Source organism: Podarcis filfolensis (assembly GCF_964270895.1).
Source record: "Podarcis filfolensis genome assembly, chromosome: 16".
NCBI classification, from domain to species: Eukaryota; Metazoa; Chordata; class Lepidosauria; order Squamata; family Lacertidae; genus Podarcis; species Podarcis filfolensis.
The window spans coordinates 19,618,978-19,633,204 of NC_139620.1; the positions used below are offsets into that span (position 1 = coordinate 19,618,978).

At 48.2% G+C, this 14,227-nt stretch overlaps 1 protein-coding gene across 2 annotated transcripts in view; it reads left to right on the top strand.

The window, feature by feature from the left end:
* The first annotated feature begins 10,989 nt into the window (after positions 1–10,989).
* MED13L (mediator complex subunit 13L) overlaps positions 10,990–14,227 on the top strand; it is a 163,838-nt gene continuing 160,600 nt past the window's right edge. The window contains exon 1 of one of the 2 annotated variants that reach the window (XM_083589649.1): positions 10,990–11,907. In XM_083589649.1, coding sequence (XP_083445775.1) covers positions 11,848–11,907 — 60 coding nt within the window. In that variant the 5' untranslated portion in view covers positions 10,990–11,847. Of the gene's footprint in view, positions 11,908–13,163; positions 13,712–14,227 lie in introns of those variants that run through there. The other variant, XM_083589650.1, reaches the window with a different exon arrangement.

Sequence of the window (14,227 nt, forward strand, 5' to 3'; positions counted from 1 at the left end):
CAAGGAGAAGGGGACGACAGAGGACGAGATGGTCGGACAGTGTTCTCAAAGCTACCAGCATGAGTTTGACTAAACTGCTGGAGGCAGTGGAAGACAGAAGTGTGCTCTGGTCCATGGGGTCACGAAGAGTCAGACACGACTAAATGACTAAACAACAACAATTGGCCATGATGACTATGCTCTGCCTCCACCACTGGAGATCGCAATGCTTCTCAATGCAAGTTGCTAGAAACCGCAGGAGGAGGAGAGAGTGCTCCTGTGCTCTGGTCCATTTTGGGACTTCCCACAGACTCTGAGACCAGGATGCTGAGCTGCCTTTGGCCAAGAGGCTCGTCTTATGTTCTCTGTTCTTTTCTTAATGTAACGACATGACATGAAATTTATTACGGTCAGAGACCAGCTTGTGAAATACAAATGGAACTACAATCCCAACAGTAAAACAAACATTTAAAACAATATACAACAATGGATTTTAAGTTTAAAAATGCGATAGGCATATAAACACATAAAAACTTTAAGATAGACAGCTTTAGAGAAATGACTCAGAGTCGCCCGTGGATCTGAGTTTGGGAATTTTCTTAACAAACTAGATTGAATCAGGGGGTGGTCTGCGTCTACAGATCTGTGCACAGAATCTGGCGACAATCTGGGTCGTCTTGTGTTCTTAATGTAATGCATCTGTATGGTTGTTGTTTTTAAAATAATAATAATAATAAATTTTATTAAAGATTTTCATGGTTCTGCAGCCTGTATACTGGTCGCAATGAATTGGAAAGGGGGAAAAGTTCCAACCTTATCAGATTGGCAGTGCAAATTACTGGAATATGCAGAAATTGCGCAATTGACTAACAGGCTAAGAGGTAATACACGACAATCATTCATTCAAAAATGGGATATGTATAAGAGATGTCTACAGAATAACAGCGGTACAATATCTGTGGCAGTGTTTGAATGACCCTTGTCTAAACGAACTGTTAAGAAACAAGCAAAAAGGTATGAATTGTTGTAAGAAAGTATTAGAAAGTGCAGATAGAGTAAGGTAATAATGATAAGTACATTCATCACCAGAAAGGTTATATGCATCGGGAAATGATAGGAAGTCTGTTCTATGTTAGCAAAAAGATAGGAAAAAAGAGACTGCATAAATTTGATTTAAATTTGATTTTTGCAAACATATATAAGATTATTAGTACATGATTGTTTTCATCTTGGTATATTGTGTATGCTATCTATGAATTTCAATAAATATTTAAACTGGGGGAGAAGAGTAGATTTTCATGGTTCACAAAAAATGTGCATTGTCTTTTCTCAAGCCATAAAGCCCTTTTTCACATTTGATGTGAGACATTATACAGAATAAGGTGGGGAAAGAAGAAAAGCAGAATAGAGAAGGGGGAGAGGGGATTGGGGTGGCAGTATTTAGTATGTTTGTGGGGTTTTATGCCAGCACCACTTGAGTGGGTTCTCTATTCATTCGTTTTATATGAATATGTATACACACACACACGCGCGCGCACACACACACACACATGCATATGTAGGCATATGCATACATACATACACATACATCTTTCTTGGTAGTGAGAGAGGTTGTGGGGGCCCAGGGCGTGGTTGGTTATCTTTAGTGGGCTGCAGTGAGGTTTGTTAGGGGGATCACCCATATCGTGGGTCAGGTCAGCCATATTGATTCAAATGCTGTCAGTGGGTTCTTGTTGTTGTCTTGTTGGGTTGTGTATGTGATAAAGGGGAGCAGCACTGGAGTGAAAGCACCTTTTTCTATTTGTTCCTGTGCCAGTTTTAGTCTATTGGTTAATTTTTCTAATAAGGCTGTTTCCAATATAGTTTGATACCATTGGTCCATGTTTACTCCTGACGGGTCTCTCCAGTGTCTGGCTATGATGTTTCTGGCTGCTGAGAATAGGTGGACTGTGAGCTCTTTATACTGTGGCTGGGCATTATTATCTTGGAAGATATTTAGTAGGGCCAGTTCTGGAGTGTCTTCTAATAACTGTTTAGTTATTTTGCTTATTTCTTGTAGGACTGTTGTCCAGAAGGGCTGGATTTGGGGGTATTCCCACCACATGTGCAGGTATGTGCCTGTGGAGCTGCAGCCTCTCCAGCATTTTGGTGAGGTTCCTGGGCATATCAGTACCAGTTTCCATGGTGTTAAATACCATCTGTAAGTAAGTTTCAGAGTGAGTTCTTTTCTTTTTGCTGATATGGATTTAAAGGGATATTTAGACCACAATCTAGTCAATTGGGGTATGGTTCATTTCATAGCCTATGTCATCCTCTCATTGTCTTTTGATTGAGTCAAAGGGTTTTGTGGGGTTTTGAAGCAGTTATTTTATAGATTGTGGACACCATCCCCTTGCCGTGTCCCTTTGTTGTTAGAAGATTTTCAAAGGTGGTCATTGGTCTAGTGGCTGCTGATTTTACTGCTGGATTATTTAAGAAGACATGTAGCTGGTGGTGTGTTAGCCAGGGTATTTGAGTGTCCACTAGTTTGTCTTGTATTTCTTGTGTTGGTATGGGTTTGTTATTTTTGTAGAAGTCTTTTAGGCAGCGTAGGCCTTTGCCTTACCAGGTTTTTATCTGGAGGTTTTGTGCTGCGGGGTGGAATAGTAGGTGGTGAGCCAGGAGATGGGGATGGGGACAGTTTGCCTATTTTTTCCTTCCTGTTTAGTGTTGTGGGGATTTTCCTTAGTTTGTTTTGGAGGAGTGGGTATGCTGTGGTGGGGTTGTTTTTGATTATGTCCCTCTCCACGTGTACCCATTATTTGGTCTCCAAGATCTACATGCTGTTTTCATTGATACGTTCACTGCTAGGTTCCAGGTTCTTGAATTAATTTACAAGGCCCTGAACAATTTTAGTCCCGGATACCTCCAGGATTGCCCAATCCCTGGTATCCTCTTGTTTAATTGTCTTCCAACCAAATCAGAACAATAGCTCAAGAAATAACAGACTTTAGTCTAACCTCCCAATAAGCTTTGTACAGTGGTACCTCGGGTTACATACGCTTCAGGTTACATACGTTTCAGGTTACAGACTCTGCTAACCCAGAAATAGTGCTTCAGGTTAAGAACTTTGCTTCAGGATAAGAACAGAAATCGTGTTCCGGCGGCGTGGCGGCAGCGGGAGGTCCCATTAGCTAAAGTGGTGCTTCAGGTTAAGAACAGTTCCAGGTTAAGAACAGACCTCCGGAACGAATTAAGTACTTAACCCGAGGTACCACTGTACAAGCAAATCACAATGAACGCTCAATAAGCAGGTCATCTAGGGGATGGCAGTAAGCCTGCACTGTGAATTCCTGAAACTTTTAATGTCTTCCCACTCTCTGGATGACACATTTTAGTTAGAAAGTCTAACTTGATAACACACGCATGCACACACACAAGTGTGGAGAAGCTGTTAAGCTGCAATCCCATTAATTCTTTACTCGAGTGGAAACCCTGTTGAACTCAGAGGGACTTGGTTCTGAGTAAGTATGCATAGGATTGTACTGCCTGAGAGAGTTTGAAAGCGGGGTCAATATGAAGGAATGGTTTCACAATTTGATCTTACACAAATTCCTTATGAGGGCTTATGTGTGGATCAGAGCTTGGTTATCCAGTGGTGACAGGAGGCCTCCCTTGACAAGGAACAATTGGGAGTGCATTGCAATCAGGAGTGCACTGATTATTCACTGACAGCTGTTTCCCTACCTGCTTCCCACACCTGACATCACATATAACATCAGATGGGGGGCAGATGGGGGTCATTTGGGGGAAACAGCCTCACAGGTCACGTAGGGAGCCATGCTTACTCTAATGAGGCCTGTTGGCTAGAGGTTACCAGCCCTGCTTTAAGAGTCTGAGGGTTACATTTCATCCTTGAGTCGGAGTCTCCTAGAAGATGTTACAGCAAACCAAAGTGTTGTCAGTTATCTTGCTCATGTGAAGACGATGCACTGGGGACCGAAAAGCAGGGAGTGCCAGACTGCTCTAAAACAAAGGGGGAGGAAATCCATTTTGCAGGTTAGCAGCAAAAGCTCGCTGTGCACAGCACCAGTTGGCTAGTGCCTGTGATGTCACTAAGACTCCCTCCAAAAATAAAGCACAGGGCATAAACACTAGCAGCGTGCAAATATCCACCAAATCCCTCGTGCTCTGACTGTGCCTCTAAAATATCATTTGTGCTTGCACACGTTAGGAAGCAACTTTTTTTTTTTGCGGTAGAGCTGAAAAGAAAACGAAACCAAGCTGTGCACTGAAGTAAGAGTAAACCGTTGCAGTATAATAATCCTAAAAAGGTTTCATGATCACCTTTTGAAAGTGCTGAGTCGTGGCTCCCGCTTCCCTCTGTTCACAGGCTTCCTGTTTTGAGATCAGATACTATGTGGAGGCATATTTTGGCCGCAGCTGTTGTTTTGCCTTAAGATGAACCAGTGGAGGTTGATCCGTTAAGGCAAGCAGGCCATTGTCCCACCGACCTCAATTTGCCTTCAACACGTCCAGGAGGTGGCTGGGGCTGTCAGCTTCCTCCTCTTCCTATTTACTCTCAGTGTTGCTTCTCTAGAACTCGGCAGGGAGTCAGATGGGGACAAAACTAGAATTACTCTCTCCATCTGCTGTTGGCTGTGGCTCGGCCTGTTGTTGGGCCTTCAGCCTTCAGCTCCATGAGTCTCAAGGGGCATCAGCTGCTGGTGAGATGACCATAAATGCAGGGCAGTTCCCACGGGGAGAGCCAGTGTGGTATAGTGGTTAAGAGTGGTAGTCTCGTAATCTGGGGAACCGGGTTCGCGTCTCCGCTCCTCCACATGCAGCTGCTGGGTGACCTTGGGCCAGTCACACTTCTTTGAAGTCTCTCAGCCCCACTCACCTCACAGAGTGTTCGTTGTGGGGGAGGAGGAGAAAGGAGAATGTTAGCCACTTTGAGACTCCTTCGGGTAGTGATAAAGCGGGATATCAAATCCAAACTCTTCTTCTTCTTCTTAACCTGCTCCCTGCTCCTGTGAGCAATCCAGCTGCCAGGCTCCATAGCAGCCAACTCCTAAGGTTCAAGGTCCCTTCACATCACACACCCCAATAAAATATTTGAGGGCCCCCCAAAATGGATAGGTATTGCTATTCAAATGGTGTGTGGGTGCTGCATCTTGCGATCAATTACGCAGGGCAGGGCTTACCTGCCCCCACCCCATCAATATTTTATTCAAGTTGGCGCTCCTGCCAGGCTCAGTGCTTAAGTTGCCAAGCTGTGCCTGGGCTGGATAGATCTGATCTCCAGGCAAGGAAAGTAACTCCCATTCTACTAAAAAGCCATTCCAAAGCCTTATGAAACACACACATATTTATTATGCTTTTGTATCACAAGAAACATGGCACTCTCCCGGACTCACCCATATGGCTGTCAGTTAAGATCCGCTGTCAGTTCCTATGCTGCCTTGTCCTTGGGAATAAGTATTGAACCTGCCACTGGCTGCTTTTTGCTCCTGAGGTGTGGGGAAATGGCAGGAAAGAGAATGCTCTGCCTCCGTCTCACATCATATCTCCCCTATCCTGCACACCTAAATTCCGCCCGCCCGTGCCCCCCCCCCAATTTGCTGGTGGAAAAATTAGAGGGATTTGTTCATCAAATGCACACGTGAGTGAGAGTGTCGAGTTTGTTGCAAGAATGGTGAGAATGGAAGAAAGGGGCTTAATGCTATTCTAGGCTGCATCAACAGAAGTATAGTGTCCAGATCAAGGGAAGTCATAGTCCCACTCTGTTCTGCCTTGGTCAGACCATACCTGGAATACACTAGTGGCCAAAATTGTGGAAACCTTTTGGGAAAAGTGTATTTCCGAGGTTTGAGGGCGCATAGCACCACTTTCTTTTGGAGTAATACCATAAAATTATATATCAAATGAAAGATGACCCCTGACTGCCTCTCTAAACCAGGGTTCCTCAAACTTGGCCCTCCGTATGTTTTTGGCCTACAACTCCCATGTTCCCTAGCTAGCAGGACCAGTGGTCAGGGATGATGGGATTGCCAAGTACTTGCAGTTATATTATATATTATTATGATGGTGATTATTGTTGTTTATTTTTATTATTTTGTTTACCTGACATTTTCCGAAGGTAACATTAAAATTATTTGGCTTTCTGAAAACAGTCTATGTGTTTCTTCATCAGAGGTAGATTTACCAAGCTAAACGTTGTCCAGCCACAAAAATAATAGCAGGTTTAGATTTCTCATGCCCAAAATCATATTTTTAAGACCCCTCACTGAAGAAATGTGCAAATATTAGGTTTCATCCCCTAATGTGAGACACCCCAGTGGCATCTCCAGGAAGGGCTGAGAACATTCCCTGCCTGAAACCCTGGGGAGCTGCAGAACTGGATGGACCAAGAGTCTGGTTCAATGAGAGGCAGCTTCCTACATTCCTATACCCTTTCAATTGTACAGCTTTGCCTTTTGTAGGCTGCCTTCCCTTCACTTAAAGGCAGCTTTAAAACATTTTAAATAAATGAAAAGAACAAATCATCACCTGATCCCTGGTTACTTGTAAGTGAACTTGATTGATTGCAAGAAGGGTTATTTACAAGTGTTCGTGAGATGATCGCTTCTGTGACTAGGTGGCAGTGAACATCAAACTGTTTGCAGGATTTTGTATGTTCTAATTTCCTTTATAAACCAGCCGAACTAAGCCCCAATGGGAGAACTATACATTTGCAGAGAACGTGACTTGTACATTCCATGGTGGAGGATATGAGAGGTATGCAGGAGGTACCTTAACGTTATGGCAAGTTTTCATCCCACCTTATCCCAGCAGTCATCTACTGGGTTTCATAGCCAAGAGTAGATTCGAACCTGGGTCCCCTTAGTCCAGTGGTGGCCAAACTCGGCCCTCCAGCTGTTTTGGGACTACAATTCCCATCATCCCTGACCACTGGTCCTGTTAGCTAGGGATGATGGGAGTTGTAGTCCCAAAACAGCTGGAGGGCCAAGTTTGGCCATCACTGCCTTAGTCCTAGTCCAACACCAACCATAGCATATCTGAAGAAGTCCATGGAAGCTTGTGAATGTGACTCCTTCTGTTGTTGCTGTTTAGTCGTTTAGTTGTGTCCGACTCTTCGTGACCCCATGGACCAGAGCACGCCAGGCACTCCTGTCTTCCACTGCCTCCCGCGGTTTGGTCAGACTCATGCTGGTAGCTTCGAGAACACTGTCCAACCATCTCGTCCTCTGTCGTCCCCTTCTCCTTGTGCCCTCAATCTTTCCCAACATCAGGGTCTTTTCCAGGGAGTCTTCTCTTCTCATGAGGTGGCCAGAGTATTGGAGCCTCAGCTCCTCCTGTTATATTTCTGTTATATTTCTCCACACACCCCACCCTGCACAGTATTCCCCCCCCCCGCACAGTATTTATTACATTTTAAACTTGCCCTTCTCTAAAGGAGCTGTGGGGTAGATTAAGACAGTGGTTCCCTAAGTGGATATTACCACCCCCTGGGGTGGGGGGAGCAGGATTGCCTAGGCAGGTGCTAAGAGGCAAGGGGCAGACTGTGAAAAGCTGGTATCACAGGAACAAGTGCATCAATGTTGTTGAATTAATTAAACTAAATTGATTTAATTGGATTCCAAATAAACGTGCAATTCATTGTTACTGTTTAGAATTTTATTGTGTCATTATCTTCCTTAGTGAATCATACAAACCACTAATGCTTTAGGGGGCACTGGGGATGAATTTATGGAACCGTGGGGGGGAGTGTCCTGAAAAAGTTTGGGAACCACTGGTATAAGAAATAATGGAAGGCCCAAGATCATCCAATATGGTTTGTCGCTATGTGGGGATTTGAATTGGAGTCTCCCTGTTCTAAGGTGACACGAGCACCATATTTAGGGTGGTGTGGGCGGTTTCTCTCTTCCCCTGTCGCCCGGGTACCAAGCTGGTGCAGGACTGAGAAGATCTATAATTGAGAAGATCCATTTTGGGGCACCAAATGTTGGCCTTACACAGGGCACCATATTACGAATGACTTAACCTGGGAGTAAAACCCCCTGCTGAACATACAGCAGGACTTACTTGTGTTAAAAGAAGTGGCAAAGAGTGTCAGGATGAGACCTGGGAGGTCCAGATTTATATCCTTGTGAAGCTTGTCATATTGGTTGACTTTCGGCCAGTCACTACAGTGGTACCTCGGGTTAAGTACTTAATTCGTTCCGGAGGTCCGTTCTTAAACTGAAACTGTTCTTAACCTGAAGCACCACTTTAGCTAATGGGGCCTCCCGCTGCTGCCACGCCACCGGAGCACGATTTTTGTTCTCATCCTGAAGCAAAGTTCTTAACCCGAGGTACTATTTCTGGGTTAGCGGAGTCTGTAACCTGAAGCGTCTGTAACCCGAGGAACCACTGTATATCTCTCGATCCGGCCTACCTATCTTGCAAGGTGGCAAGTGAGGAAAACACTATATATTTGTCATTGGTTTTTGGGTTTTTTTACTGAAAAATTGTTACAGGTGGTTGTGGGGATCCCAGATTCCTCCGCTGTCAGTTCACGCTGACAGTACAATAACTATCAATAAATCTGTCTTAGTTTACACATATAGAGTAATATATGCCTACAAAACGTACAAAGAGATAGCCAAGTGAAGTGCAATCGCTGTCTTGTTTTAGCTGCGTGCTGAAAACTTTTCTGTTCCGCCAAGCCTATGCAGACACACAAGTTAGTTAGCTACCTTTGTTTTTAATAGCAGAGGTTTTATGTCTGTTTGGGTGTGGATTTTAGCCATGCTTTATCTTTATATTTGGAGAACATTTGGGTCAAGTGGTTTATAATTTTTCCCGGCAGATGAAGAGGAGATGTTATATAAATGCGAATGATTCAGTAGGATCCACAGGTTTGATATATGTTGTTCTAAGTGCCCCAGAAGCAGAAAACTTGTGCAATAATAATAACAACAGTTCATTAGTCATTGAGTGTCATGAGTGTGCATCACACTTGACAGAGGGCTGAGAACTTACAATAAAACTTGACACAGTGGAAAAAACAAGGCGGTAAACAAGGAAGCAATATGCAACTGTTTCAGTTATACACCTTCTCAGACTTGGTTACAATTACAAGTTGTTACATACCATAAACTGCTCTTGTACATATACATTTAAATTATATTACTGCCCCCTGCAAAAATCCTGGGAATTTTAGTTTACCCCACGCAGAACTACAACTCCCAGCACCCACAACAAACTACAGTTCCCAGTATTCTTTTTAATGAGGCTGGGGATAAACTTTAATATATGGTGTGTACATGGAGGCTTTTCTGTGTCCTGTCTTGACTTGCTGGCTGAGAAAACACCACACATTTAAAGCACCCCGCAAATCTTGGGAACTGTAGTCTATCCCTCACAAAACTACAGCATAACAAACTACAGTTCACAGGACTCTCCCTTTTTGAGGGGTGCTTTGAGGAGACCCTGTGTGGTATAGTGGTTAGAACATGAAGACTAGGAGCTGGGAGAACAGGGTTCAGATCCCCACTCAGCCATGAAGCTCACTGGGAGACCTTGGGCCAGTCACTGCCTCTCAGCTTGACCTACCTTGCTGGGATGTTGTGGGGATTAAATGAGGGAGAGAACATGCTATTCCAACTGAGAGGAAAAGGTGGGATATAAATGAATAAGTTTAGGTATGTATACATCCAGAGAGAGCCTACTGACACTTCCGCACATTCTGCTACAGTGTGATGGGAGAAATGGGCATTACTGCTGCCTCTCTTGTCACTACCTTTGTTTATCTCTCACAAACTACAACTTCCAGTACCCTTAAAACACTAAAGTTCCCTGGAGTGTGGGAGTGTTGTGTTTTTTTTGGGGGGGGGAGCCAGGGACGGATTTTGGTTTTATGAGGCCCTAAGCTACGGAAGGTAATGGGGCCCTTTATATGTCCAGCTGTCCTTTGTCAACAACAAATTGTCACTGTTTTCTGTGTTGAATATATGCTATATGGTAATTTATGGACCTAATAGGTATCTAAAGCATTTTATTTGCTTTTTATCTTATATTTTGGAAATGTACATCCAGGTTTTTTCCCTTTAATTTTTTGGGGGGCCTCCAAGAGAGTGGGGCCCTGAACTATAGCTTGTTTAGCTTCTATGTAAATCCAGCACTGGGGGGGGGAGCATTATTTTAATATATGGTGTGTACACAGTCAGAGAGAGAAAGAGTGAGAGTCCTCTGTAGCTTCTTCACTGTCATCTATACTGAGGCAGGGTGGGTAGTACTACTGCTTCTGCCATCACCTTCATTCATTCAAAACTTTATCCTTCACCAAACTACAACTCCCGGTGCCTGCAACAAACTACAGTTCCCATTTTTTCAGGGGGGGGGGTTGTGTGCTTTAAATGTATGGTGTGCAGTCATCCAGAGAAAAAAAGAACACCCACAGCATCTTCTGCACATTTTATCCCCCTACCAAACTACAAGTCCCAGCACCTGTTACAAACTACAGCTTCCAAGATGAATGTGTGTGTGTTTTAAACGACGCCCGTGCATTCAGAAAGAGAGAGTCCCCTGCGCCTTCTGCACTACAGCAAGGTCGGTGGGTGGGTCCTGCCACCTTCCTTCTATGGCTAGTTTATCCCTCACCGAACTACACCTCTCAGTGCCCTGAACGTGGTTCGCGTGTTTGGTGTGTCCCTGTACCCAGGCGCCTGCTGCAACTTCTGCGCATTCCACTACAGCAAGGTAGCGCCGGCCAGGCAGGGGTTACTTACGGCTGCCTCTCCTGCCGCCGCCGCTCTCTAGTCACTCCAGCTCCGCAGCGCCCCTAGCGGCGGCCGAGGCGAAGGCGAGCGCTTCGTAACAGCGCGCGGGCGCGCCTGAGCTAGAGGAGAGCCGCCGCTCTTCTCATTCCCCCCTCCCTCCTCTCCCCCCCCCCGCCTTTCCCCGTCCAGCCGGGAGGCCTGTCCCACGTGGGCCGCGCTGGGCCAATGGCGAGGCGCGGTGCTCCTGGCGGCCGCCATTGCTGTCAGAGCCCAGAGCTGAGGCGAGAGGGCTGTATGTGAGCGTGTGTGTGTGTGTGTGTACATATCTCTATGTACGTTTGAGGCGGCGCTGAGGGAGGAGGGGGGGGAAGCTCCGCGCCGCCGCCGCCGCCGCTGAGGAGAAGAAGAAAAGGAAGAGGAGGAGGGGTGAAAAAATAGAGAGGGGGGGCCAAAAAAGGAGGAGGGAGACTGGTCGGTCGCGCGCACGAGCGGGACCGCGCTTCGACTAATATCCCGGTGACGACTGCGACGACGACGACGACGGCGAGGAGCCGGGGCGTGTGTGAGGGAACGAGAAGGAAGCGGGAGGCCCCGTCCTCCTCCGCCCTCCTCCTCCTCCTCCTCCGCCCGTGAAGAAGGAGGACCCACCCGGCGCCGCCGCCGCCGCCGCCTCCTCACATCTCGTCACACCCTCCTCCACCGCCGCCGCCGCCGCACTCCGCTTGCCGTCGCCGCCCGCGCCGATCTTCCTCGTTTTCTTTTTTTTTTGTGCGTGTGTGTTTTGTTTTTCTGCCTGGCGAAGCGGGCGGGCGCCGAGGAGAAGGAAGGCGAGCGAGAGAGCCCGGCCTCGCCCGCGCTGTGTGGCCGGGGTGGGCGAGGCGGCTGAGCGGCGTCTCTCCTCCTTCCTCCGTCTCTCCTCGGAAGAAGCGCGGAGGGAGGGGGGGAGGCCTTGAAAAGAGAGCGGCGGCGGCGGCGGCGCCCCCCCTCGTCTCCACCGGCCGGCCGGGCCCGCCCACCTCGGCCTTCCTGAGACCCCCCCTCCTCCTCCCTCCCCTCCTCCTCCTTCCTCCTCCTCCTCCTCAGACATGCCCCGCTCTGGAGGCCGGGCTCGCCGAGGAGGATCATGACTGCGGTGGCGAACGGGGCGAGCCTGGAGGACTGTCACTCCAACCTCTTCTCCCTGGTGAGTGGCCTTCCTTATCCTTCTGGTTATTTGTGCCTTCAACAATGCGACCCTAAGCCGGGGCTACTCGGGAGCAAGCCCAGGCGCTGCGGGGAGGAAACGCTGGAGGATCCGGCGGTGCTGACTTCCCTGCGCTGCTTGAGGAGCTGGAGCCTGCAGCCCGCTGGGCGCTTGACCACCACTCGCACCCCATCGGGGGTGGGTTGGGTGGGGATGAGGCCCGCCCGAGCCAAAGCAAGGGAGAAAAATGATAGGGTTTGTAGCAGAGTTAGGATCGTAAGTAGCCTCATGCTGAAGCTTGCGACCCTGTGGGCACTCAGTCCACCTGGGGGTAAGGCCCACGGAGCTCAGGTGGCCAGGCTGAAACAAAGAGAAAACGCCGTTTGTTGTCATTTCCTGCGTGCACACAGGGGTTTTGTTAGGATGGCAGCCGGCTGAGCTTGCAATCCCGTAGGCATTTAACCTCTTGCGGCGGCGGCGGGAAAATTGAGGTAAAGGCCCACGGAGCTGAGAGGCAGCCGTTCTAGAAGCAGGGAGGAAATGTCGTGGGGCTGATTTCCTGGGGTAAGTAGGGTTGCAGCCAGAGGCCCTTAACCTGGAAGCCAAATGTAGAAGCTGCCATGCTAAAACGCGCCTCCTTACTCCCTGGCGAGTGGGGTTAGGGCTTTGCAGTCTTGGGCACTTGGGGGGCAAACCTCTTACAGTATATGGGAGGCCGCCATCCTAAAGCACACTTCCTTGGGAGCAAGGCCTGCTTGGATGTAGGCTTTGCTGATGGGTAAACTGTTTCCGTTTGTGCACGTTCATGGGGATGTCAGCTTGCTTCCTGGGTGTGCTTGGACGGCGGCCTTATTGTGCCACCCTGTGCATGCTTTCCTCGGAAGTATGCCGTTGTGCTCGCCGGGAGGCAGCTCCTAAGAGAATCGCAGCTCCATGCTAGGCTAAGCAAGGGTTGATTTCCCCTCTTCTCTCCGCCTATGGACTAGCGGCCTTGCATTGCAATCCTGTGCTCTGTGTTCAGCCTAGGCCAAGTACAAACGTGCGTATAAGCAGCTTTGCCGCCTTTCCGCGGGATCCTAGGCATAGCTGCTCGCAAGCTGGCCTTCCCGTGTTGCTGAGCGGGCATTTCGGCTTTCAGATTCGCAGCGTGACCCTTGCGGTGGTCTGCCAGTGGAGCTTGCTCCCGTGGCAAGCGTGCCTGGGATTGTTGCAAGCCTGAAGGCAGGAAGGGGAGGAGGGTGAGAGTCTGACAAGAGGCAGGGGACGCTGCGAGGCCTGCTTGCTGCTGTTGCTAATGTTTTCCTGCCTCCTGCTGACCCGTTCCCGGCAGCAACTTTCTCGGCCTTTATAGCCTGGGTGTCAAGGCAGTCCTTGGCCCCGACTGCTCTTCCCGCCCCGCTTCCACTCGCCCGCCCCTCTTTCTCGCAAAGGGACTCGCGCAGGGGGAACTGCCGCTTTGCGGCGCCCCCTCCTCTCTCCGTGTTTCCCCTCCGTCTGGTAAGCGGAAAAAGAGTGGAGGTCGGTGGAAGGAAGCCTGACTCTGCTGTCCTGCAATCCAGTTCACGCGCTTGGAGCTGGCTGCGCCTCCTCCCTTTTCTCAGCGCTATGCAAAACAGAGGAGGATTCTCACCCGGGACCCCCGGCAGAAGTCGGCGTGGCTGAGTGAGGAGAGGGGGTGGGAGGAAAACAATGCACCCCCTCCCCTTGCCAGCCAAAACTACAGCTTTTGCTTGGCGTAGGTTCCTGTGTGGTGCCCCGTCTTCCCACATTCAACCACCACCACCTCCTCCTCCTCCTGCGGCTGGTAATTGACAACTTTCACTCTGTTACTTGGATTGTGTAACTTGATATGAATGGAGCTGTAAGGGTCAGCTGTTCAGACTGGCAGCTACCTATGGATCTTTTCAGAGAAAGTCAGCTGAACTTGAAAAAGACCAACATTTGTTTCAGGACCAGGTCGTTGATGTTTTCAATCGTTATGCTTTTCTGGCAGGCAGGTGAAAAAGAAGTCTTGGGGTGGGTCTTTTGCCTGGTCAGCTGTCTTTGAGGGAAGTGGGTTTACTTAGGGCATGTGCTTGTTTACATCTGCAATTGTTAATTAGTAGCACAAGTTAAAGTAAGTCGAGTGTGAGAAGAGGGGTGCTGAGTATTGCAAGTAGCTCAGAGCAGTGTATCATCTTAATGTGGACTGGAGTTGCAAAAAAGAATGATTATGTTTATTAGAATCAAGGACCTCTGGGTTGCTTATTTCATGGTTTTAAGCTGTTTGGATTGTACAGCAATCTGTTCTAGCTCCCAACAGCAGCACTATACCGCCCCA